The 26,462-nt window shown below is 31.0% G+C and overlaps 8 protein-coding genes across 8 annotated transcripts; 4 read left to right on the top strand and 4 right to left on the bottom strand.

Annotated features, from left to right (window-relative positions):
- Positions 1–61: 61 nt before the first annotated feature.
- On the top strand, positions 62–1,063 carry FG386_000456 (Rab geranylgeranyl transferase beta / prenyltransferase; the record flags this gene model as incomplete). The annotated part of the gene is made up of 1 exon (XM_067339806.1): positions 62–1,063. The coding sequence occupies one exon, from the start codon at positions 62–64 to the stop codon at positions 1,061–1,063; it is 1,002 nt and encodes a 333-aa protein (XP_067196502.1).
- A 367-nt stretch (positions 1,064–1,430) lies between these two features.
- FG386_000455 (uncharacterized protein) lies at positions 1,431–18,032 on the top strand (the record flags this gene model as incomplete). The annotated part of the gene is made up of 2 exons (XM_067339805.1): positions 1,431–8,240; positions 8,268–18,032. 2 exons carry the CDS (start codon positions 1,431–1,433, stop codon positions 18,030–18,032), a joined length of 16,575 nt encoding a protein of 5,524 aa, XP_067196501.1.
- Positions 18,033–18,120: 88 nt separating this feature from the next.
- Positions 18,121–18,657, bottom strand: FG386_000454 (zf-CCCH zinc finger protein; the record flags this gene model as incomplete). Its single annotated transcript, XM_067339804.1, has 1 exon — positions 18,121–18,657. One exon carries the CDS (start codon positions 18,655–18,657, stop codon positions 18,121–18,123), a length of 537 nt encoding a protein of 178 aa, XP_067196500.1.
- A 60-nt stretch (positions 18,658–18,717) lies between these two features.
- Positions 18,718–19,581, bottom strand: FG386_000453 (uncharacterized protein; the record flags this gene model as incomplete). The annotated part of the gene is made up of 1 exon (XM_067339803.1): positions 18,718–19,581. One exon carries the CDS (start codon positions 19,579–19,581, stop codon positions 18,718–18,720), a length of 864 nt encoding a protein of 287 aa, XP_067196499.1.
- Positions 19,582–19,972: 391 nt separating this feature from the next.
- On the top strand, positions 19,973–21,658 carry FG386_000451 (Mcm10p-like; the record flags this gene model as incomplete). The annotated part of the gene is made up of 1 exon (XM_067339801.1): positions 19,973–21,658. One exon carries the CDS (start codon positions 19,973–19,975, stop codon positions 21,656–21,658), a length of 1,686 nt encoding a protein of 561 aa, XP_067196497.1.
- A 35-nt stretch (positions 21,659–21,693) lies between these two features.
- On the bottom strand, positions 21,694–22,320 carry FG386_000450 (nuclear cap-binding protein; the record flags this gene model as incomplete). Its single annotated transcript, XM_067339800.1, has 1 exon — positions 21,694–22,320. One exon carries the CDS (start codon positions 22,318–22,320, stop codon positions 21,694–21,696), a length of 627 nt encoding a protein of 208 aa, XP_067196496.1.
- Positions 22,321–22,641: 321 nt separating this feature from the next.
- FG386_000449 (uncharacterized protein) lies at positions 22,642–24,969 on the top strand (the record flags this gene model as incomplete). The annotated part of the gene is made up of 1 exon (XM_067339799.1): positions 22,642–24,969. One exon carries the CDS (start codon positions 22,642–22,644, stop codon positions 24,967–24,969), a length of 2,328 nt encoding a protein of 775 aa, XP_067196495.1.
- A 133-nt stretch (positions 24,970–25,102) lies between these two features.
- FG386_000448 (splicing factor) lies at positions 25,103–26,398 on the bottom strand (the record flags this gene model as incomplete). The annotated part of the gene is made up of 1 exon (XM_067339798.1): positions 25,103–26,398. One exon carries the CDS (start codon positions 26,396–26,398, stop codon positions 25,103–25,105), a length of 1,296 nt encoding a protein of 431 aa, XP_067196494.1.
- Positions 26,399–26,462: the final 64 nt, after the last annotated feature.

Below are 26,462 nucleotides of genomic sequence, written 5' to 3'. Positions count from 1 at the left end.
ACAATATTTATCTATTATTCCGTCCCGCAGAGAGACGCTGTGTTTTTTCTTATTTATTGAAATGACTACACATTTAATTCAAAAAAAGTTTGTTGGGAGCAAACATTTCGAATTTATTAGGAATCTATATTGTAAGTGTGATGGAGTTCAAGGACTGTACGGGATTCAAATTAAAACATCCGGAATCTTCTGGGGTGTGGGCACTTTGATGCTATTGAAGAGATCTTTGTTACCGGACAATGAGCGAAAAATTAAAGAATTGGAAACTAATATCCTTGATTTTGTTGAAAGTTGTAAGGTAATAATAGATAATGAAGGAACTATGGTTGGCTACTCACAAAATGTTGGGTTGGATGCAAATATTGTGTCCACTTACTATGTAATTTTAATCTCACTAATGATTGGAAAAATTGACAAAATAGATTCGGAGAAAGTTTCAAACTGGATATTATCTCTTCAGAATGAAGATGGTTCTTTTAATAGCGATGGTTATGTAGAAACAGATGTTAGGTTCGTCTATTGTGCGTTATCTTCTTTAACGATTTTGGACAAACTTGGAAAGATTAATATAGAAAGAACACTTTTGTATATACTACGTTGCTACAATGAGGATGGAGGATTTGGGTGCAGTCCATGTTCTGAGTCTCACGCTGCATACACTTTTTGTTGCGCTTCGTCTCTGTCATTATTAAATTCACTTGATTTGGTTGATACAGAAAGACTGGGAATTTGGTTGTGTGATAGGCAGTTACTTTGTGGAGGTTTTAATGGAAGGCCAGAGAAAGCACCCGACGTCTGTTATTCATGGTGGATATTTTCAGTACTTTTTGTTCTGAATAAGACAGAACTAATAGACAAAGTAATGCTAGAAAAATACATTTTGGATTCTCAGGACATTGTTGGTGGAGGAATTTCAGATAGACCTGGAAATATACCAGATATTTTTCACACATTTTTTGGAATCACGGCTCTATCTCTTATGAAAACTGATACAAACCTTGATCCAATCAATCCTATATTCGCGATACCTCTCTCGAATTTAGATTTTTTGAATTTAGACTAGAAATAGAATCTTGTGAATGTAGGGAGCAGCTAGTCTACATTCTTATTATTAATACGTGTTTAAAAGTTTTTACTCAAATTTATTTTGTTTTCACATGTACTCTATATATATTTATATTTACATATGCATATTTTTCAAGGTTTAATTTCTGTAGACGTGTAGCTGTGGTAACCAGGGCAGTTCTCACAATAAATTGCGGGTTGAGGTAGTCTCAGTCAAAATTAGTGGGAACTTCGATATCGTTTTTTTTTATTAATTTAAGTACTGTGTTGAATTTTTTAAATAAAAATATACTTTATTAATTTATTTATAAAATTAGTGTTTTTTTTGTAACTATTGTTGTTATAATAATTAATGAAAGCTAAATATGGATATAAATGAAATTAGCTCGAGGCTAAAGACATTTGGACAAAGAAATGTAGAAGATGAATTAGAATTTTTAACGAGTATTAGAGATAATATAGAAATATATACCAGTAATTCCCAGACATATTCGATTTTCTTAAATGAATGTCTAGACGGAATTAAGTCGATTTTACTTTTTAAAGATAAATTGAGAAGACATGAATACAGAAAGTTAAGTGTTGCTTGTATGGAGATACTAACCCTGCTTCCACACAATGAAGTGATTTCTAATTACTGTCTTGATTTGGCACAATTGTGCTTACATATTCTTGATAGAGAAATGGACGATATTGGAGTATTAGCGATTCGGAATTTGGTTTTTCTGCACAAGAATTTTACCGAGAAGTTAGAATTTCTTGTTGAATCTTTTCTTGGATTTTCATCTAGACTTTGTAATGATATCCAACACAATTTGCCACATTTGATCCAAGAAATAATTTCAAATAAAAACAATGCCTCTCAAGGACAGGATTTAACTGGTGTTCATAATAAAAATTCAACAAATAAGTCAGATTCTGCAAATCTGACTAATGAGGAATCGGACCAATCTTTATTTAAGGGAAGCTTATCATCATCATTGTCTGATTTCAGTGAATTAACTAATCCAGTTCGTTCAACAACAAATAGAGGTTCCATACCCTCGAGTATAAATAATAACTGCAACTCGATATCTGTTTCCATATTGCCTTGTAACAGATCTCTGAGGATTTTAACAGAGTTGCCGTTGGCTCTATTACATATCTTCCAACTTTATCCACATTACATAGAACGATATTTTGCAATATTTGCACCCAATTTAATTTCGTGCTTAAATATGGCAAGCATCTTCCCCAGAGAATTTCATCCTAAATTACCTGGTTCTTCATACACTTCATATAATCATTCTGCAAACCAACACTTTCAAATTAATTTTGAACAAGTAATGGAAATCATTTCTAAACCTTCATATAAATCTTTCGTACAGGAATATATGATTGCATGTAGTAAAATTGCACTTTGGTTTATTCATTTTTTTAGAAGCTTTAATACTGATGATCGTCTTTCAGAAGCTCTAAGACAAATCCTTCCAGGGTTTACTCAAGGTTTTATTGAAATATTATTACTTTGCCCACCATATTGTATTCAACAAAGACGCGAAATATTAGTTTGTCTCAGAAGTATTTTAAGTACAGATATCAGGCAAAGTTTTTATGATAAAGCTGAAATTCTCCTTGATGAAACTGTACTTATTGGTCATGGAAGAACAGGATATGAAACTGTAAAGGTGATTTCTTCAGCAATAATACATGAAATGTTAGTATATCTGAGGGTTGAATATTCAAATTCATTCTTTAGTAATATGAACCAAGAATCACTATTCGATTCAGTTTTAAAGTGTTTACATTCGCTTACCAGAAATATATTAGATACTTCACTCCCTTTACCAGCTCAACATTATTGCATCAGATCCTTGGCATTTATACCAGACATTTTAAAAAAGGAGGGTTTGATATCAAACAACAACCCACAAAAGAATATCATAATCAGAGATGTACTGTCGAAGATATTGTGGGCTTTTTCAATGAAACTTCATCAATTAAGACGCCAAATATATAACCTTATCATAATTTGTTTAGGGAAGGAATTACCGGATATTCAAGCACCAAAAAATGATCTATTCACATCAGAATTTATGAAGCCAACATTAAAGGAATTTTTAAATGAGTTCAATGAATTTGCCAATACTGAAAATTGGCTTGACAATTCCTTTTCTCATTCCAATTCTCAAATGGGGCATTGTGAAGTTTCTCTCTCAGGTTCTACATTGCCACATAAACTTGATAAAATATTTGACAACTCAAACCACTCTAAACCACTTGTAATTGATGTATTGAGAGAATTAAGACCTATAATCCGCGCTACAATCATCGGTGCAAGGCAAACAGTATTCCATATAACTACTCTTAATAACAGGGGATTTTCTTCCAATGCGAGTTACACTGGAAACTTCAATAATAAGAGCTTTATCAATGCAAGCTCTTCAGCTATTCCTAACTCTAACAATGTAAATATTAATATCGACATTACACGATATGATGTTAGAAAGCTTTCAGGTGGCTTAATGCTAAATGAAAAAGAGAGTAAACTGCTTCAAAAAATACTTATCGAAGGTATTATTTGTAGTATCGAATATTGTATTTCTTTTCAATATACAATGAGTAAGTCTAATTTTTTCCATATTAAAGAGGGTGGTGATGAATGTGTGATTATCCCTACAAGTTCTTTGATTATTCCAAATAACTTACAGAATCAATCAAACCAAAATTCTAATAATTTGAATAATGGGATTCCTAGCAAAAGAGGTAATTTTAAATTACAACATCTTTCTCCATTATCAATATTACCAGAAGAAAGGGAATTACTAGAACTTTTAGCATCTACGTTATGCTATATTCATCCTCAGTCATTTGGAGATATTATTCAAGCTACATTTCCACTTTTATTTGATTGGTCGACTAAAATTAGCCCCCAAATAGCATTAATTTTCCACTATTGGGGTCTACAACATCATATTACTAGGATATTTTATGAGTCAATTCTACCACATTTGATTTCTAAGTTAGAAACTCTATCCATTGAACCAAAATCAGAATTTAAAGCACTTAGAAAGAATTCTTCTTCTTTGGACATAATTTTAGCCTCTTTGAATAGAGTTCACAATAGTTTTGAATCGATTTCTCAGCATGATATTTCTTCTATTATTGCACAGGCAAATATCATGTCCTCTACACCTCTCACATTTTCAATATATCCTATTGAATATGAGAAATCTGCTCTTTCAAGATGTGTTATTGATCCACATATTGACCTTGTAGATCAACATTCAAGTATACCTTTTTCTCGTGGGAGAATATCGAGTTATGGACCCTTGAACATCTCAAGTGAAACTAAGTTCTCTATTGTGGATCCTAGAGATGATCCACATGACCTCCTTAAATTTGCTCCGACAACAGCTCCACATGGAAATTCAAAAGACTGTCCTTTTTCATTTGATATTTTAACTCAACATGTAAATGTTTCCTTCTTACAAATTAATAAGGATTTTTCTGACCTACCTATACCAGACACATTCATTTACAGTAACAAGAAATATGAAACATGTGATAGTAATTTGAATGTTATTGCATCTGGACTTGTGATTACACGTTTATTTAAACAAATGTTTAGATATATCGGACAAAATCCACAGTTTGAAACAATAATTATTCCACATGTTGTTGATTTGTGTATTTCTTGTATTTCTATGGCTTCCAAATATCAGAGTAATATTTTTTTTCTTTCTATATTAAGATCTTTATTTAGAAGCATAACTCCAGGTGGTAAAGCGTCAGGAATTTATAGGGAGTTTCTTAAAATTCTTCCGTGGTTTCTTGAAACAGCAATAAAAATGCACAGAATTACTAATTCTCCTTTCAGAGAAATATGGTTAGAAATATCTTTAACTGTACCTGCAAGACTAAAGTCTTTGTTACCATACATGGGAGAATTAATAGGGCCAATGATAGATGCACTTGAGAGCAATGACCCTGAACTAGTACTACTGGCTCTTAGAAGTCTTGATCTCTGGATTGATAATCTTCATCATGACTTCCTCTATCCTATTTTAACTAATAACACTTATCAACCACACATGTTTCAAACAAGACCCTCTATTATTGTTATTCTCTGTAAGCTACTGAGACCTGCACCTCCTATACCTTTACCTATTGCTCAAGTACTACTAAATAACTACCCAAGGTTTCAGAAAAATAATAATTTATCTTATTATACACTTCAATCAATTGCTTTTCAACATGCTACTGTCGTAGGAAGAATTTTGGGAAAATTAGGTGGTAAAAATAGATGGTTTTTGAAAGATTCTCCTATACTAGAACTTGAACAAAACAATAATATCAATTTTCCAATTACAATAAGTTTTGACTCCTCTTTTTTAGAAAGCAAGCAAACTTTATTCTTTAAAATTAATGATATTTTGCAGCATATATATCAATATTTGGTCTCTTTTTTAAAATCAGACAGTTATAGTAGTATCACTAAAGCAACAATAGATATCACTAACAGCCATATAAAAAATTTAATATTGTTTTATTTGTCCGTTTTTTGGACTGATATCGGTTCTATTAATAATATAGATGACTATTTTAATTTGTTGGGATCATATCTTCGTGATAATTCAGAACTAATTGAGAATCCTAAGGTAAAGACTCTCTTTTCGATGGACTATCTTAGTTTATCTGCAATTTCAACTATGTCTTCCTACTTCAGCAGTATTGAGTTATTTACGAAAGTACTAATATTGGCATCATCAGCTATTGATGAATTTTCATCCCTTATTGGCAGGAATTGCGGTGGTTTGACAACTTTTTTGGCCATATATTCTGCATCTAGGTCGTTCATTCCAGATCACTCTACATTGAATTTATATTGGTCATCTTTTAATACCGATCCCATAACACCTATTTTATCCGGATTATTTGGGACGATCGAAGTTAAATTTGTTGTTACTCCTAAAAGTAATGATAATAGTTATGAAAAGCCTGCATTTATATCACTTGAAGCTATAAAGGATTTGGTTTCTACATATTATACCTTGGTTAAAAAATTTCCTTCTTTTTATACTAAGAGAGCACTTCAAACTGCACAATTACCAACATTGTTGTCGTCAAATATTGTTACTCTCTGTTATGAAGATTCACGTGAAAAGAAGACTGCAGCTTCTCTGTTAATTATTGAGATATTGAACTGCATTCCACCAGATTGGTCCCAGATTTACTTCACAAGACTCTCAGATGCACTATTTTTTGTATCAAAAGACTCTGAAACTTTTTCTAACTCATTTGGAGAAAGATCTTCAGAGGATGCATTAGAATGTTTGATATATTCTGTTTTTTCTGGTATAAAACCAAATGCAATATTAAATAGAGATTCATGTTCTCATTTTAATTTACCACAAACAAAGCATGGAGATACAATTACACAAAATAAACTTGTTACTGTCTCGGGCGAGCAAATTAATACGCCTATTAATAATTGGGATGACTTCATCAAAATGGTAAATGATACCAATGAACTGAAAAAGAATAATCGAGAATTTTGGTGGAATGATTCACATAGGGTTTATATGGAAATGCTTATCTTTGATTCTAAAGAAGATTGGTTTTCAGGATCCTTGATTAGGGATCAGATATTTAATTTGCTAAGAGAAAATGTACCTTCAGAAGAGGTATTACATTTATTACGTGGACATTTAAGTCATTTATTTATAAATTCAATAGTTCCAAACATTCTTTCATTGAGTTCATCGTGCAGAAGAATGGCACAAAAATGTTTGAGTTCACTGTCCTACGTAACAGGAGTCTCCATTGCAACTTTATTAAACGTTTGTTTTAATAATTCAGATGATCTTATACCTAAAAACGATTCTTCAACCCAAACTACACTTTTGCAACTTCTTTTTAGTAGGCTACAAACTAAATTAATATCAACTTGCAGTATCCCTTACCAATTGGCATTTTTGGATGCCCTTTGCTTTATTGCATCTTTAAGACCAACACCTATTGGTATTCCTTCAAATGTTATAAGAAGATTTGTTGAAGATATTGTTCTTTTAATTAAAGACGAGATCGATTTGGAAACTAATGAAACTCAGAAGGAGTTAACTAATTCCCAAAATAATTCACAAAATATAAACGGCCAGAATATATTTAACAAAAATAATCCAGATATTGCAAACAATAGAATTAAAGTACAAATATATTCTATCAAGTTTCTTAAACTCGTTCTCATTCATCCAGTCTGGTCTGAATTCCTCCGAAATTTTTCTCAAATATCTCCTCGCACCACTTCAAACATACCTTCCATTATTAATCCAATCATACAAGCGAGTTCACCAATACAAGCAAATAAAAATAATTTTCAGCAAGTTTCACATTCTCAAAGTAATTCAATACATCAAATGTCGCACTTAAACCAAGGTATTCAGTTTCAGCGACAACAGATTAAGAATCTATCACAAAATGTAAACTTACAGGCGCAAGCTACTCAAAATTTATCCAATCAGGGTGTTCATCAAATTAACCAATCGAAATCCCAGTTTTCGCATCAAATTTATCAAAATCAATACAACAATGTCAGTCAACAAGGATATTCATATGGTAATCAAATAAGTAATCAATCACAGTCAAAGCCTTTAATTGAGGAGTTGAGGTGGAAAATAATAGGAATTTTGTTACGTTGTGTTACAAGAAAGGACTTGGAAATTTGTAAAGCAGCTCATCATGCGTTAAGGGTGATAGTTAAAATAGAAAGATTTGTTTTAAATCCCCAAATTTCACATATTGATGACTCTAGTAACACTAATAATAATTCAAATGTAAATATAAACAATACAAATACCAACCACTATGAATTGTTACCAGAAGACCAACTCAGACACTGTTTAAGGCCTGTACTTGTACAATTGGCTTCTGCAACAAGATTGACTGTGCATTTACTTCAAGGTTTGGCACGACTCCTTGAACTGCTATGTTTTTGCTTTAATGTAACATTAGGTGAGAAACTTCTGCAGCACCTTCAGAAGCTTTGTTGGCCCACTGATTTCCAACAAAGAGATAACTTTAATACAAATAATTGTGTAGGTCCTAGACAAATTCAGAATACACCTACAGGACTCGTTAATCATTTTGATACAATAAATAGACATGAAGAGGATCTTCAAATGGCAATTGCAATGGTTTGCATTTTTCACCTTCTCCCTCAGGGCTCCGATGAATTTGTTGCGAAAGTTATTGGGACCGTCCTGGGAACACGTTCTTTCCCAGGAATAGATGGAACTGCCAATGGACAGTCGTCTGTTTATTCCTTTATTACATCTTATGTTACAAATATGACGATTTCATCACCATTTCGCCTACCGCTTGCATTATTTTCTACACACTCACCTCACAATGTGGTGATGTTTTTAATTCAACAACTTTCCTCAGATCGCTATGCAAACTTTTTAATAGACTTAATTAAAATAAAATCTTGTTCTGTGGTCAGAGTTAAATTGTACCAATATAGAGCACAACTAATAGATGCAACCCTAAACAAAGTACTAAAAGAAATTGAGTATTACGAAACTAAGCGTGACTCGTCTATAAAATCTGTTGGTCACAATCAAATTAACAATTCAATTCAAGCAAATATTGGACAGAAAGCTCATGGAATGGTGCAAAGTATTGGAAAAAAAATTAATCATTCTGTACCTATTTCTCCTGCTTACACCGAGGTTTATTCGAGTGCATGGAATGGTATAAGAGTATTAAGCAAATTCTGTGAAGAATGGCCAAGTCTCCTTGTAATTGACTTTTTAGAATACTATTCATCTTCTAATAAATCTAACTTAACAATAATTGATGCGTTATTAACTCTTTATAATACAATCTTTAATAGATTGATAGTTCTGTCTAGAACAGGTGGAATACTAAACAATGGAAACTATGATAATAAGTTTGAACTGGCACTAGGCTACCAGGGAAGTGTTTCTTGGCAACATCCATGGAGTTTTTTCCATTCAAATGAGTGTTTTTTACTTTTTAAGATGTTAATTGGATTCTATATTGCCACGGATACTTTAGACGATCCCTTTAAAAAAAATCTAAATAAAAACGAGTCACATTTAGGTAAGGAGGTAGTAACCGATATTGAATCTGTTTTGAGTAATATGAAAAGTGTATTAATCACTCCAATACAGAGTCACAATAATTCTTCAATTGGGGGTTTATCTCAAACTTCTCAAATCAACTACCAAAAACAAGGTATCAATGAGAGTGAACATATTTTTTCAACGAATAATAATTCACATAGTTTGCCTAATATAAGGCCTTTAAGTCAAAACAATAGCAATGGGGTTAATATTCAATCGCCAAATAGTACAAATAACCAAAATAATGGCATAAATAATATTGGGTACAACCAAATATTATATCCTTCAAGAGAACTAATCTATTCACTTATTCTAAACACTACAAATACAAATGAGGTACAAGAACATTTAAAGAGAAGAAGAATCGATGTTGTTCTAACTATTGCAACTCTATTTGGCACAAGCACTACTATTGACACAGGGCCACTTCGTGATTTTCTCATTTACACTGTCCCAAAGACACTAACAATTCAAGAAAAACGTTTATTATTCAATCAACTTCTTCAGAGATATTATCCCAACAATCCAAACATTGACACATCTACAATTTTACCAGGAACACAGCTTGCATGTATACAACTTATTCTTATTCCATTGTTTGAGTTTGAATTTAACAGAATGGAAAAGAATATATCTGAATCTACTTTGAATAATTCATGGTTAAATGAGCATATTTATGAAGGTATTATTTTAAGGATACTTTTACCAACATTAGAGAGAGTAATCATACCATTGCATGGTACATTTGGGCTTTCCGCAACTGACGATATACTTAAAATAGAGACACTCAAGCTATTGATTATAATTATAAAAAATAAGTATTTTGATGAGACTATCGCTAATAATAGGAAAAGACTAGTTAAAAATGTATGGAATATTCTCAGAACAGAGTCACCATTACTTAAATCCTGGGGTTACATAGCAATGTGTTATTTTATAGAGAAGTACCCTTTCCCAGACAAAATCTTGTTTTCAATGTTGGTTTCACTTATCAGACTTTACAGTATCTCTGAAGTGAGAATGGTAACAAGAAAAGCTCTTGAGTTGTTCATTCCTCTACTTTATTCAATAAAACCTATTTCTTACGATCCTTGTCAAAATAATTTAACTAATTCAAGTCCGTCAAATAAAAGCTTTAATAGAAATACATTTTCACTTATACCATCACCTCCAAAACTTTCAATTAAAGATAAAGCACCAGAAAGGCTCTTCTCTAATTGGATAAGATTAATGATTGCAATTTTGATACAGGATAGTTATAATCTACCTCTTCAACAACAACTATATCACTGGAATATCATTACTCTACATCCAGATATTCTGGATGTAGAGTCTATTTATCTACTTTCGCCAATACTTTCAACAGTTACTAAATTACTTTGGGGTTACTATCCAATAAATCAGAATTTTAACAATAGTTATATTTCAAATGCTTCTTTAATCAATCAAAGTTATGGATATTCTAATCAAGGTACCAATTCACAATATTCATTCCCAACATCTACAAATGTACCATTTCTTCCAGAAATAAAAAGAAATATTTTTGATGTTATGATAATTATTACTAATTGGGTCTGTAATAAAACTGAGACTATTGGCTCAGAAATTAAAATTGACAAATGCTCTTGTTTAGTAGAATTAAATGAAAATAAAAAAAGAAAACTATCTCCAGAATCAACACCAGAAGTAAATTCTCGAAATGAACTTAAAAAGGCTTCCAACAACTATTTAGATTCTTCTATTGACATTTCATCAATTCCGTATCTATCCTCTTTATTAGATTCAGATGACAAGAGATATATTTCATTGATTGATTTGATAGTAACTATCTGGTTTAGACTTGCTTTATTATCTTCAAATAGTGACCATAATATGGTCTCCAAGTCGTTTGGTATTATTTCAAAAATTATAAATTTAAATCCATCTTGTAAGGTTCAATACAATTGGTTAGATCTAGGATACAGTTATACAAATAACAATTTAAATCCCAATACTCAAAACCGCATTAATACTCACGGTCAAAATGGTTCACTTTCAAATTCTAATGGTGTTTTACATTCTTCACAAACAACAAATAATAATCACATTGCATTCCACTTAACTATAATCGCCGGAATTCAAGTTATTATAAGGTATCAATCCTCATCCGTAATAATTACGCAGTTGGATTCAATTCTCCAAATCCTTGATTCTGCTATTATTTCAGGAGAGAGGGCTATTACAGATTCATTATATTCCCTTGTATGTAAACTGGTACAAATTATTCCGGAACCATCAAAACAATTGAAACAAGTACTAAGTGAATTTATTCAAAATATATACATTAGTATTGATGATTCAAATAAACATGAAAACATAAAGCGGAAGAATTTCGAGTATTCATATGTTAAAAATTATAGAACACCTCTAACAAGAAAATTCAGACCTGACAATAGATTTGATTCATTTTACATTAGATTATTAGGAATTTCTGTTTCTGGTATGTTGTCAATTTTTGGTGATTTACCAATTTCACCAGAGTCAAAACCTATTAAATATATCGGAAAAAACCGAGAGACTTGTGAACGTTTTGCTTCAATGGAAAAAGATCAAATTTTCACATTCACAAAAGATAGAAATGACAACTGTAGTAATAATATTAATAATAATAGACTTTATAGAAATATTTCATTCTATACTTCAGTTAAAATTTCTCAATCTTTATTTGCACATGGAATATCCTCAAATGACAACTCTACAGAAAGGTGTATTGATGAGAAGAAATACAAGAATAGTTTGTTGTTTTTTAAATATCTTTCTCCTTTAATTATATATACAATTAACAGAATATTGCAATTAATTTGTGGAAATACAAATACTCAAAATACAACTAGTACTTATTCTAGTTCCATTTCTGCTAAACAAAACAATATAAGAAATCACGTTTTAATTGCTCCAAAAGCTAATAGTACAACGATAAATTATAATACGATTTCTCAAATTCAAAATTTAAATACCATTCAAAATATTTCGACCCTTAATATTTGTTGTAAATTTCTACAAATGTTATTTATTTCTCCATCAATAACTTTGGAAGTTTTAGAAAACAATTTACTTAGAGAACATTCAATTCAATTATTACGTGACTTTGGTCTCAATAATTTTCAGGGAGGAGTTGTTCAAAACATTATTAGTATTATTGGACGTTGGCTATTTGGAATTCAATTAGATTTAAATAGTTATTTATTTGAAAAACTAAGATTTAAATTGGATGATGGTAACTGTTTTAATTCTGATAATTATGAGCGTCTCACTCCAGATTCACATTTGAACTCTGACTCGGATGAAAAGGATCCTCCAAAAGTTTTTAATTTAGACGATGTTTTAAAATGTTATTGTCAAGTAAAAAACGAATTTTTAAAAGAGATAGAAATTCTAAACTATGAATTAATTATTATTTTACTTACTAGTTGGTCATTTATTTGCGATCGCAACCGTAGATATGAAGTGCATTTAGTTTACCATTCTTTTTTAAAGGAATTACTCGACAAAGAGGAAAAGTTTTTAAATTTCAAGAATGAAATAGGCGAGAGAATTAATCTTATGAATACAGATTGGCTCAACTTAAGGAGTGAGTTTTACTCTGATGCAGATTCTCTATTTTCGAATTGTAGAATAATTTCCTATTTAGAAAGGTGTGCGTTACTTAGTTTAGCATCACCACACCCAATAATAAAAGATGGAATTTTGGGTTGGTTTAATAAGAAATTACCTTCAGATGTAATGGGAAGACTTCATTATTTATTTACTTCACCCAGCTTTGATGTTCTTGCGGAAAGATTTTATATAACAGAATTCTTGGAATTAATAATACCATCACTTAATCTTGATAAAACTATGTCTATCAGTAAAATAGGAAGATTCTCCACTATTTTACCTAGTTTGGAGCGAGGAATTGTTGAAAAAATAAAGTCTAAATATCTTAATGGATACTCAAATAACTTAAAACGTAACGGAGATAATACTGAAAAAGATGAGTTAGATTTATGGGAGATTAATGATTCTTTCTTTGGAAATGTTGTAAAATATCAAGTAGATACTGAAACTGAAAGTATTCCATTAGTCGAACTATTAGAATATAGTAATAAAACCGAGTCATTAGATAAGTCAAATAGTGTAAATTTAAAAAAACTGTTAAGTAACGATAAATATAACCAACTCTCAGATTTTAACAAGGTCATACAAGATGCTAAAATAAAATCTGATTTAATTCTCAAGTCATTATTGTTCTTTTCAAATACTGATGAAACAATTGCAATAACTACTTGGAAGACTATTTTTCCTTTTATTTGGGGTAATTTAACTATTGAACAAAAGAATTCACTTACTTCAGACATTATTGATCTTCTTTCAAAAGAGAGACATCATCGCATAAGTTCATCAATGCCCTCCGAATGGACCGTCCCAAATATAATTTTGGAAGGTTTGATTCTTTGTAAATCACCACCAATATTACCTTCTAGCTTACTATTACACTTATCCACAAAGTTAAGATGTTGGCATATTGCAGGTAATTATTTAAAAAACCAAATTCATCAAAAACGGGTTTTAATTCCTGATATAAATTCTGACTGTTTAAGTCATATTTATGAGGATACTTCCCGAGATACAAATTATACTTGTGAAAATGACCCTGACAATTCTTGGATGATTTTGGCAGAGATATATAGTGAACTTCAAGAAGAAGATATTGTCATTGGAATTAGAAGGTCTCACTCAAATTGCATTGAAACTCACGCAGGCTTAGCGTTAATGCAACAAGCCGAGTGGAGTAGAGCTCAAGAGATATTCTACAATAATCTAGATAAAATTTATTGTTTAAATTTTTCTTTTGAAGAAAAAGACACCCAAAATAATGACAAAAAAATTTCTTACTGGTATGACCTAGTAGACACTGAGAGTCCATCACTTTTGAATAACGAGGTAATAATTTGGATTGACAGTTGGGTTGCATGTGCAAAACATTTAAATCAATGGAATACCTTAAATGAATTTGCCAAGGAGCGGAAAAACCCACAGCTTCAATTGGAATGCTCTTCAAAACTACAAGATTGGGTTTTGGTCGAAAAACTTGTAAACAAGTATACTCTTCATAATCCTGTAACAAAGTTGTGTCAGGCATATCATTCTTTATATGATTTATTACTTGGAACCATAGGTAGTAATTGGGGCCTTCAAGTTCCACAAGAACAAGGCATTTACAATAATGTAAATTATAACAGAAATATTAACTTTGGAAATATTAATACAGGGAACACAGTCTACTATCAAAACATTCAGAATTTAATTTTACAGAATAACATTTCAAAGTCTAAACTTTCCGAGTTCGAGCGTCACTGTTCTGTTGGATATAAAACAGTGTTGAACTTTTGGGCTATGCTACCAAGTATTGTTTCTGCATGTCATATACCTTTACTTTTAAATTTTCAACAATATGTGGAATTACAAGAAGGTTTTAGATTGTCCTCAGATATAGAAAAAAAACTCTATCAAGACAATAATTTTAATCAAACATTAAATAACGTAAATATACATAACAATATTGGATTAGGTATGAATTTGCAGTTAAATAACAATGGAATATTTCCTCAAAATGCAGTATCAAATACCAATATTTCAATACCTAGTGGAATGATAAATGTAATTGGAAACTTTGGTAGTTATTCTGCACCTCAAAGTCTTTCTTCAGGTTCTACTCCTGGTTATTTTGAAGCCAGAATGTTGAATGTTTGGAGAGATCGTCTACCAAATAAATGGGATAGTATGATATTATGGAATGATTTATTCGTTTGGAGAAATTTTGTATTTTCAATTATCATGAATTTAATAAGTAAATCTGAGTTTTTAAGCCCACATGCAAAATCACTTTGGCCGAGTTATCTACAAGATATGCCATGGACCATGATTAAATTTGCTTCTATTGCAAGGAAATCTCATAGATTACCAGAAGTTTCTGTTGCTCTTTTACAGAGGTTACAAAACCATCTTCAATTATCTGGTGGAGATGCTTACAGGGCTGAAACATTTCTTGCTACAATTGAAAAGGTTAAACTTTGTCTTTCAGACAGTTCTCAATTAAGGACAGGATTGAATATCTTGAATATGACAGATTTTCAAAAGTCGCCTGAGCCATACTTTGATGAATATAGAGCTGAATTACTGAGATTAAAAGGAATAATATTGAATAAATTATACCCTAATTTCTATGTTGAAGGTGATAATCATTCAGGAAACATTATTTTTGGTCATTCAATACTCAATTCAGATACTGGTTCACAAAATGTTAATAACTCCCCAATTCCAAATATAGGTCCTCCATTAGTTCGTCCAAATAATGATTTGTTATCCTCTTTAAAAGTATACCCATTATTTGCAAGAGGTTGGATAACATGGGCTCAGTATACAGATAGACTTTTATATATTCATCAGAATATGAGTTATGCAGTAAATGCAGTTATTTCATACTTAATGGGAATATATCTAAGACCTGACAAGTACTCAATATTACTGTCTAGAATACTTTGGCTATTGCCTCATGATTCACCTGAAGGAAAATATCTTTCTCTTGCATTCATAAAATACTCTGATTTTCTGCCTTGTGCAGTATGGCTTCCTTGGATTCCACAATTAATTGCTGGGCTAGATAGAATTGAAGGGAATGCCTTAATGCACATTTTGAATAAGATCACTACTGTATTTCCACAAAGTATTTATTTTAATATTAGGAGCATTTATCTTGAGAAGAGAGAAATGGGAAGTATGTATTGGTATTCATATTCTAATTTTGAGCTTGAAAACAATTTGAATCAGAACCAAATACCACCTCCATCTTCAGGAATATACCCTAACTTTATTTCATTAGGTTGGCAAAGGATAGAAACAATAATGAATAATTGTAGACAAAAACATGGTGCACTGACACTAGCGTTAGAACACTGGGTTGAAGATCTTGTGTTAAATTGTAAACCTGATCCATTGGATGAACTCCTTTGTGCAATAAGAACTTTGTTCCAAATGACGGTTGATATTTTGCCTTATTACAAGTCAAATGGAATGTGGGAAAACAACTTCAATTATGAAGATGTAAAGGATTTTGATTTCTTGCCGAAAGTTGGAGTGCAATTCTTGGAACAAAATGTAATCAAGAGGTACGAGCAGCTTCTTACTAAGTTAACAAATACAAATAACAAGTCATTCGAAAGATCTAAAAATATTATTAAGCAATTTTGGAATGAATTTAAGGATGACTTTAATGTATACAAATGTGAATTATCGTCCATTGATAAAGTTCCTTCGAACTTAAAAGTTGACTATGTTCTACAAAAATTAAAAAAATGGAAGGATTACTTCACTAAGTGTACTGAGAAATGTTCTAATGACAATTTTGGTGGTAATTCGTTACTTCCGGATCTATCTTCTACATTGTGTGATCTATTCCACAGGATAAATATCAGAATTGAAGTTCCAGGACAAAATCTGAGAATTGCATCTGAAAGTCTTTACTTGCGAAATTTTGCGGTATTAGAAAGCTCTAACAATAATAACCCTATAGGTGGAGTTATTTATCTTGATAGGCCATTGCCAATTGTGGAGACTGTAGTTAGGCAATCCTATACGTTAAAGAGAATTGGTTTTATCACTTCTAATGGAGGTACAATACACTTCCTTATACAGCCATACAGTGGTTTACAACAAAAAGTAGAAGAGCGAATTCTACACCTTCAAGTTGCCCTAAATTCTCTCTTATATAGATATAAGGAAACACGTTCAAGAAGTATATCTTTCACTATCCAACCATGTATCCCACTTCACCCTCGTTGTCGTATTCTAGAAGATAGTGAGAAGAAGAGTATTATTGAACTTGTTGAGGAGGAGGCTGCAAACAGTAATAACTTGGTAATAGATATAGATATCCCAGTACTCATACACAGAAGACTATTAAATTTACACAGAAGAAGAGTTTCGGAAGAAGATCTGGGAGAAGAAGTACAAAAAAGTGAATTACTAAGAATATACAATGAGATGTGCAAGAACTGGGTTCCAGGAGACATATTAAGAAGCAACTTGTTGAAGAGATTTAGGTCTCATGATCAATCTTTTACTTTCATTAAGCAATTTACAAGTCAGATTGGGATATTATCCATATTCTCCTATATTTTAGGGGTAAATGAAGTAACACCAAATAAACTGTTTTTGTCTGTTGAAACAGGTCAAGTTTATCAATCTGAGTTGAAATCATCGTATGTTTCATCTACATTGATAGTTGAAAAGACTGAGAGAGTTCCCTTTAGACTCACCAGAAACATTGAGAGTCTAATGGGACCCTTCGGTAAGGTTGGTGTTCTCCCTGGATCAATGCTCGCATTTGTTCACTGCCTCCAGAAATACGAGTTTCATGTGAGGAATCTACTGTGTTCACTAATTAGAGACGATCTCTACACATTTTCAATTCACAGGGCCATACAAATCACCCAAATTCAAAATAAAGAAACAGACAAAGCCATATATGGGAAACTTGATGGAACATTCCAGTATAATTCACAATCGATCCTCAAAGAGACGACACAAAGTTCTATTTCTAAGTTGATGCAAGAACGCCTACTTTCAAATGTTGAAGTTAGGGAAAAAGTAGACAGGAACGTCCGTAGGATGATGGAAAAGATAGCAATGCTTACCAATCCAAGGCCTGCTAATAACAAGAGTGTCCCAATAGATAGGAGTATTCTCGAACTAATTGAGTGTTCAACAGATCAAAATAATCTTTCTACAATGAAACCGACATGGATGCCATGGCTATAAATTGGGAAATATTAATTAGCAATAAATATGAAATACCTAGATTCCTATTAATTTTCACTAAGATAAATCAAAAACATCAAATTTACTTTTAGTTAGAGGGCAATGTGTCGTTACAAATAGCTTGTGCATAGTTTTCTTTGCAAATTTCTTCTATTTCTTTCACAATTGAAAAGGTTTCAGAATCCATATTTGGAACCAGATCTTTGTTTTTAATAACTGAAAATAGGAATGAGTCTGGTAGAAAGTCATGAATCTCATTTCTTGACTTAGGTTCATGACGTCTTTTACATTTAGGACCATACTTACAAAAACCAAGAAAATATTGTGCACATAGCGGGGTGTCGTCTGCCTTGTGCTTGAATGGACAGTTTCCAAGTGCCTCATCAATGCAAACACCATACTTTTGGTAATTAAAACACGGAGGCATTCTTTCATTATCATATTGATGCAAGAAGTCACAAAAATCACCCTTCATACACATATTCCTAATCCAGTGACGACAAACAACCGAATGTCGCCCTCTTATATTGGGGTCGTACCTAGATACTGATTGATTTTGTAAGAGTCTTATTCTCTCATCTTCCATCATCTCTATTGTATCTTCAAGTTTAAGTTTATAATCCATCCTTAATTACAGAAATATGTTGTTTAATTCTTGCAATCAAAACTCTATATTTTTAGAAAATTACCTTGGCGCGTCAGTTTTGTCTGCCCTTCCCGAGTTTACTATTAATGCATTCGCAACATTGTGTAAACGTTTTTCTGTCCCTAGTATTTGTTCTATTCTATCACTTAACTTTTCAACCATTGAAGAAAGCTTTTCTATTGTTATTTCATAACTTTCAGCAATAAGATTCATTTTTTCCAATTTATCAGGAGTAAAATCTTGGAAATTTAATGTGTTCTCATTTTCTGAACATATATAAAAATTTGATTTTTTATCAACATCAAACTTTGCATTGTTTATTTCATTTTTTCGTGCCACTGTTGCTCCTATTTCATTAACTACTAATTCCTTTTCTGTATCTATCCTCATTTTTAGTTGAGTTGGAAAATCCTTCCAAAATTCTTTGAGTTTTAATAGTAAATTTCTTTGTTTAATTGCTTTCTCATTGATAACAGATCTTAGTAGGTATATATCTGAAGTCGACACGACCTCATTATTTGTAAAATTAATTAATTTTGATTCTTCTCTTCTGTTTTTCTCTCTAACCCAGTCAGTATCGTAAATAATACATTTTTTTAAGTTTTCAAAATAATTGTTTTCTCTTTCAAACATGAATTTTTGGAATATTTCACACTTTTTTTTACTTTTAATTTTTTTCTCAGTATAAGCAATTACAGAGTCCTTATATATATCCTTGTAAGCGGAAATGTACTCCAAAGATATTTTTCCCATCTGTTCGGCTGTAAATGGTGATTTTGCAAACCTCCTGTTGGTTCTTGGAATAGCACGTATCACAGGTGGGGCAGACTTTCTCAAATACTTTCCTGACTTAACAACATCACTGGCCCCAGGTGAGTCATCATTGTAGTAATAATCCTTCATATTATATTTAAATTTAAATCTTTTATTAAAAAAAAGAGAAAAAAACAATAAGACCCTGCGGTGTGTTTTTTCCAAAAAAAATCTGTAAATTTTTAGTATTTAAGCGGCCAAATCATATAGCTTTGCAATAAATTATTTTTCAATTGAAACATAAAATTTTTTATCAGTGATTTTTTTTGAACAAAATAGTATATTCGGAAGAAATGTGTCTGTAATATAGTTATAAACTATAAGAATAAAATATTTAAGGTTATGTTTTATTTCACTTACATTGTCGGGGAAAATATGTTTGCTCATTATGTAGCAATTTGTCCATGGCTTCTTACATGCAACCACCCCTCTCCCCACACATAAAGCGCATTAGGAGTTTGAATAAAACCACTTTTTAAGGATGAAAAAAATGAACGGACAAATTGAAAGTAAATACTATTTTTATGAGGAGAATAGTGATCTTCATCTAGAATCTTTATTAGTAGGAATAAATACAATACGAAATCTTACTTATTCCCGTGACAAATTAAAAATCTCTGGCTCAGACAAGATATCAGTGTATACAGGGAACGGAAAATCACAAGGTAAATATCTCTTTTTTGTTTTTTATTATTCAAAATTAATGTACGAAGTTGAAAAATGTTGCGAAGAATCGTTAGTTTGGTTCATATCTGACTTAAAGGGAAATAAATGCAAATTGCACCTTTTAGGAGAGGTTAAGAATGCTTTCATAAACGAAAAGGTGGGAAATTTATATATTGTATTAAATCCAAAGATAATTACAGAAGAGTACGATACTAATAAGCAATACTTATCTATTGATAAAATTGATCAAGTAATTAAAATAGGGAAGGTGAAAGGTTTTTCGTTCTGTAATGCAGAAACAATTGATGGAACACTTTGTTTGAATCCCATTATTGTAACTAGAAAAGGGCACTTATGTTTTGATCATCTAAATCATAAAAAGCGGGTTAAAGATCAAGAATTCCACTATTTAAAAACTGTTGAAAACAAAAAGACAAACATCAACAACATTCTTTTAGAACACTTTAGTGACGAGAACTGGAAAACAGTGAACACGGATTTATCAATTAATAACAACTTAAAGTTAATTGGCACCGGTATAGATAAAAACATATCGAAATCTCGGCTTAATTTAAAGACTCTTTGCGGATTCAATTCAAAACTTTTAACTGCTATAAAAACAAATTCTAAAAATGATATGTTATCTACCTTGAAGTCTATTCATGAATCAGATATATCAAGCCTTTCTCTGCTCGAAATTAACAAAAGCGGAATATTAGATTCAATTATGTCTTTGAATAGTGAAAAATTCGGTAGAGAAACATTTAAATATGTCATTAAAACAAAAAAAATGCTTGAAAACAGAATTGATTCAGAAAAAACTAGTAATAATATTGTAATTAACAAATTCAAAACTAACAATTCAGTTGACTATGCCACTGTATTTAAGAAAACCAAAGAAAAAATCTCAATGAGAGAAAAATTAATGAAGGAAGAAAATATTTCGTTCGAAACCGACTTTATTAGATCTTTTACCACTTCAAAAAACCAAAAATGTAACAGTTTTAGAAAGTCGCGGATGATATCTAGAATTAATAAAGCCATTTCATTGAAAACAGCGAACGAAGAAGCAATTAAAAGAATTGAGGAAATTCAGACTATAAGTAAACTTAAAGAACTTGAGAAAGAGGATAACAAAGAAAACTACAAATCAAAAATTGTGTCTATAAGCATAAGAAATGCAACCATGTGCCGCAAATGCAATATCTGGACTGAAAGAGATCCTAACAAAGTTTGCAAAGAAGAACACCCCGAAGAAGTAATATATAATTTGAAGGCAATAAAGGAGTCTTGGTTATGCAAAACATGCAATTCAGCGATATATACTGTAAATGGTTACAGTAACTCATACTGTCCTACATGCAAATGCGACATTACATGTAACCTAAAGAGGAATTCAATTTACAGGTTAAAAAAAATTCCATCTGAAGATGAAGTGTTAATAGTAAGAGATGGAGAAATTAGAAAAGACATCAAGGAGAGAGACGTAGATATTATTTAGTTTGTATAAACTTAATTACGAAACTGCATAGCCTATTAATAATCTGGTAAATCCTTATTTTGGTAAATATTCATTACTTCTAAATTTTGTGTCATTTGGTGTCTAAATTTATTTCTTGATCCATAATTTCTATTTATAAATCTGTGGTTTCTTCCTCTAGTTCCACGGTTTCTTATGTATCCGCTGTTGCCATCACGTAAAAATTTAATGTCTTTCATAACTCTTCTTTCTTCAAAATTGCGATCAGGATCAGTGATTCTTTTCATCTCGTCGCGCCATTGGAATCCAGCGACTCCACGTCCAAACCTCCTAGATCCAGATATGTCTTCTCCTGAATCCCAATCTACACGAATTTCCCTTCCATCACATGAAGCACGGTTAAGGAAAGTAACTGCTGCAAGAGCATCGCAATGTCTGAAGTATTTCACAAAACAGAAACCACAAGGTTGCATGGTATTACTGTTTAAACCCATATATATTTCACTGATTTGTCCGCACTGATTGAAGATTTCATATATGATTTCTTCTGTAGTAAAAAAAGAAAGGTTTCCTACGTAAACTGTTGTTGATTTACTAATCTTTTCAAACCATTCATCTTTCGAATAGTTCTTCTTGTCAAAATAGGAGTATTCTGGTCCAATTGAATGGAATAAATGTGACATTTCTGTTAACCGTAAACTATTTTTTTTATATGGGAGCACGCGCGATTCTCATTTTAGATAACATTTAGATTAATTTTGTGGTTGATAAACAACATTAGTTTGATAAATAAAATTTTGTTGAATTTGAAGACCAATATTTCCTATAATTTTTTTAATTCTGCCTTATTCCTTTTTTTAATTTCAAATCTTTTTTTGGTGTGCAATTTTGGTAGAACACACGATTTTTTTTAATTGGTAATAATTTGACTGGTTCAGTTTAAAGTAGCCCTGAGAAACAAACTACAGCATAATATTTATTGATACTATAATTATGTTCTTGCGATGGCAACGCCATTAGAGAGAAGAGTTGGGAGAAGAGTGAATATTACTGAGGAAAAGAGAACATTTGAAAACGAAAAAAGTATCCAAAGAGCATTTGGAATACCACCTAGATTTAATGAATCATTGTTAGTGTCAACTAAAGATGGAAAACAACTTCTTATTCCGGCTAAATCTTCAAATATTACACAAAGGGGAAGAAAACAAGCTCATAACATAAAAAACCATAATCTTAAAGTTAAATCTAGTAAGCATATTGAGGCCGATAACACCTCGGAAAACAGCTCAGCTTCACTTGATGAGGATACTTATAGTACTTTTGAAAATGATAATAACTTTAATGATAAAATCCAAGCTAAAGATATCGAAACCTCGGCCGAATTTGATTCAATATTCCGTTCAGTAAACAATGATTTAGAACGACTTTCAAAACAAATGCATGAATCACTCATCAGTGACATAAAACCTAAGATAAATTTAACATCTACTGAATTTACATCTTCAAGAAGCAAATCTGAACATTTGAATCCTATTTTAGATTCAAGTCAAGGTTTTGTTTCAACAAGTAATTTGTTTTCATCAAAAGAAAGTTTTAATGACATAAAAATAGATAATAATATAAGAAAAGGTATAGATTCAAAAAATGAATTGCTTATTCAAAAAGTAAGTAAAATAAAAGATGATTTTAAAGGTGAAAATTTGTCCAAACTTGGTCAAAATGACAATGTAAATACTTTAATAAATAAGCTTTCTTCTTCCATTTCGAGGATGAAAAATATAGTTCTTGGAAAGGACAAATTTACGAGAATTATGAGAGATCAAATACAAAAGAGCAATATTGAAATAATTAAACTTTCACAAAAAATAGATTTACTCCAAAAGGAAATATCTGCAGCAAAGAGGGGAAAGGAGAAATACAAAGATAGTATTAAAAAGCTTTTATTAGAAATGCAACGTGGAAAGGTTGATGGAACGACTCATAGCTATTTGTTGGAGATAAGCGCATTAAAAGTTCAAAATGAAAGAACTTTAAATAAATTAAATGAATCTGAAATCAAACTAATACAAATTCAGACAGAAAATAGCAGATTAAAAGAAGAAAATGATGATCTCGGTAAAAAAATAATACAATTAGAAGAGAAGATCAATAAATTGAATCTTATAGTTAATCAAGTAACGAATGAGAAACTACAGTTATTAGAATCAAGGGATCGTTCCAATAAAGAAATAGATTTATTATTGGAGAATATAAAATCATGCAATGATGAAAACAAAATGTCTTTGGAAGAGTTGAGAAGAGGATATGAACTAAACAATGTTTTGCAGGACCATATTATATTTCTGAAGACGCAACTGGAAATTGCAGGTGACGAAAGAGTTTCACAAGAACAAATAACAAAAGCTTTGAAGGAAGAATGTAATTATTTTAAACAAAGCTTGAAATCTTTGGAGCACAGAGAATCAGTTTTACTTTCTGCATTAGAGGACAGTTCTTATAAAATGTCAGATATCGATAAGGCTTTAGAAGAACAAAAGATAAAATATGAAATAATGCTGAAAAAAGAAAATGATAAATATGTAGATATTTTTCACTCTTACAAAAAACAATCAGAAGAGCTTGCAACATTAAAGCAACAGTTAAAAGAAAAGACAGAAGATGAGCAGGAACAATTGAAAATTAATAATGAATTAAAATATAAATTCAGTTCATTTGAAACACATATTAGAAGGCTTTTGGATGCAAGAGATAATGAAATAATGCAGTTAAATGATTATATGGATGGAAAATTAAAGATGAAGGATGAAGAGAATAAGAAAAGAATACAGGAAATTTGCAAAATGCAACAAGAACGAGAAAAGCGTTTAATTAACCAAATGCTAGATCAACACGATGGTTTTGAAAGGAAGAGAATTGAATATGAAAATGAAATGGATATACTTAGAAATAATATGACTGAAAAACTAGAAATGACAGTTAAGCTGGAAAATGAAAAACAGCTTAGACTCGCGGAAACACTAATAAATAAAGAACATGAATTGATGTTGAAAGAAAATACAATCCAGGAAATTGATAAAAAGAAAAAGCAAATAGAAGATCAACTATCAGAGACAAAGCTATTCATTGATAACTTATTATCAGAAAAAAATGAAACCGTTGAAAAGCTGCTTTCACTGGACAAATGGGGGGCTATTATTCAAACAATGAATTTAATGAACCCTGATACGCAGAAAATAATAAGTGAAAGACTTTCTGATATAAGAGAAGAAGTAGAAAAAATAGAAATTAATGATGAAGGAAAGAATACTACAAATAGCATTTGTAAGGTGTAGCAAGAACTCAAAAAAAGTGGGGATAAATAAACTTAATAATAAATTAAAGCAGTAACTCTAGCTTTAACCTTAAAAATTTGCTTTATTTTTATATTCTAAAATTGAACTATAAAAATACAAATGTAAATTTCTACTAATTAATATCCAGAAACCTCGACTCTGAAAAATATTTAACTTTAACACTTCTACCCAAGAACCTCATTTTATACAAATTCAATTTTGCATTTATTGCTTCTTCAACTGTTTTATACAATACGAAAACACTTCCAATATGTAAATCTAATAGTCTTGTATCACAAGACACCTCTTCTGGTCTCAGAATTTTAAATTTCATTACTTCCCCGAACTTGTAACACTCATTTTTTATATCAGTTGCAATTAAATCAATAAAATCTGCAGTAACCTCTTCAAATGTTAATAATCTTGATAACATTATACAGCGACATGGGTAATTTGGGATTACTAATGATGAATATATTCCAAAGCACTCTCTTGAGTTTTTATAATCAATATATTCTTCCACCTGTATATTTTTAATTTTTTTTAACAAAGTCGTATTGAGAAATTTAATAATTTTATTATTTTCAGAAATCTCACTTATATTTAGTATATTTATTTTACTGTCAAATATTTCAAATAATTTTCCTAATGAATGAATATCGCTAGTTTCAACTTCACATATAGCAATTTTATACTTTCTCTTGTAGTCGATTAAATCAAGAATACTAATATTTATTCTCCCACTAACAGATTCCCTAATATCTTCAATATTATGAAAGTTTTTTATTCTAGTTATTAAAAAAGGTTCTTTTTTCGATACTATAAGTGGGATGTTGCTGAAATAAGGAGAAATAATGCCCAAATTTTGTGATAATTGGTTTGTTGATATGGAACTTGAAGATTTTATTTCATTGATATTAGAAATCCCATTTATTTTTGGCCTCCCAATCCTCAACAAATTCCCATTTAAATTTAGTGTGTTGTTAAGTCCTAATAAATGATTTGCTATATCAATTGACTTACATTCACAAAATGCATACTTACCATCAGAATTAATCCACGCTGATACAACGGGATTTCCAAAATAAACAATATCACAATTATCAGATATTTCTGAGTTAATAAATTTCATTAATTGTGCAACGTCAATTCCACCTGGAAGGTTTCCAACATAAACCTCCCTTGAACCTTTTGAGATTGACATGTCAGAGCCCACATTGTTTGTGTTTTGATAAGATGTATCCTTATATTCTTCTAATTTAATGTTAATATTTGTTCTTTTACTATTTGAATTTTCCCTATTTTCTCCGTTTTGAGAACGAATTGTAAGGTTATCCCTTCTAAATCCCACAGGACTTTGGGACCTTTCAAAGTGGTTTCTTTTATAGGAACGACCTGGGTTTTTATCTTCAATAATAAATTCTTTCATGTATGATTACTCAATACATTTCTCATATTTTATGTGTTTAGTTAATTCTGCTCAAAATATATCA

The sequence above is a fragment of the Cryptosporidium ryanae genome (assembly GCF_009792415.1).
Source record: "Cryptosporidium ryanae isolate 45019 chromosome Unknown contig_13, whole genome shotgun sequence".
Classification (NCBI taxonomy): domain Eukaryota; phylum Apicomplexa; class Conoidasida; order Eucoccidiorida; family Cryptosporidiidae; genus Cryptosporidium; species Cryptosporidium ryanae.
The sequence above is the reverse complement of the archived record's forward strand: the minus strand, read 5'-3'. Positions and strand labels throughout refer to the sequence as shown.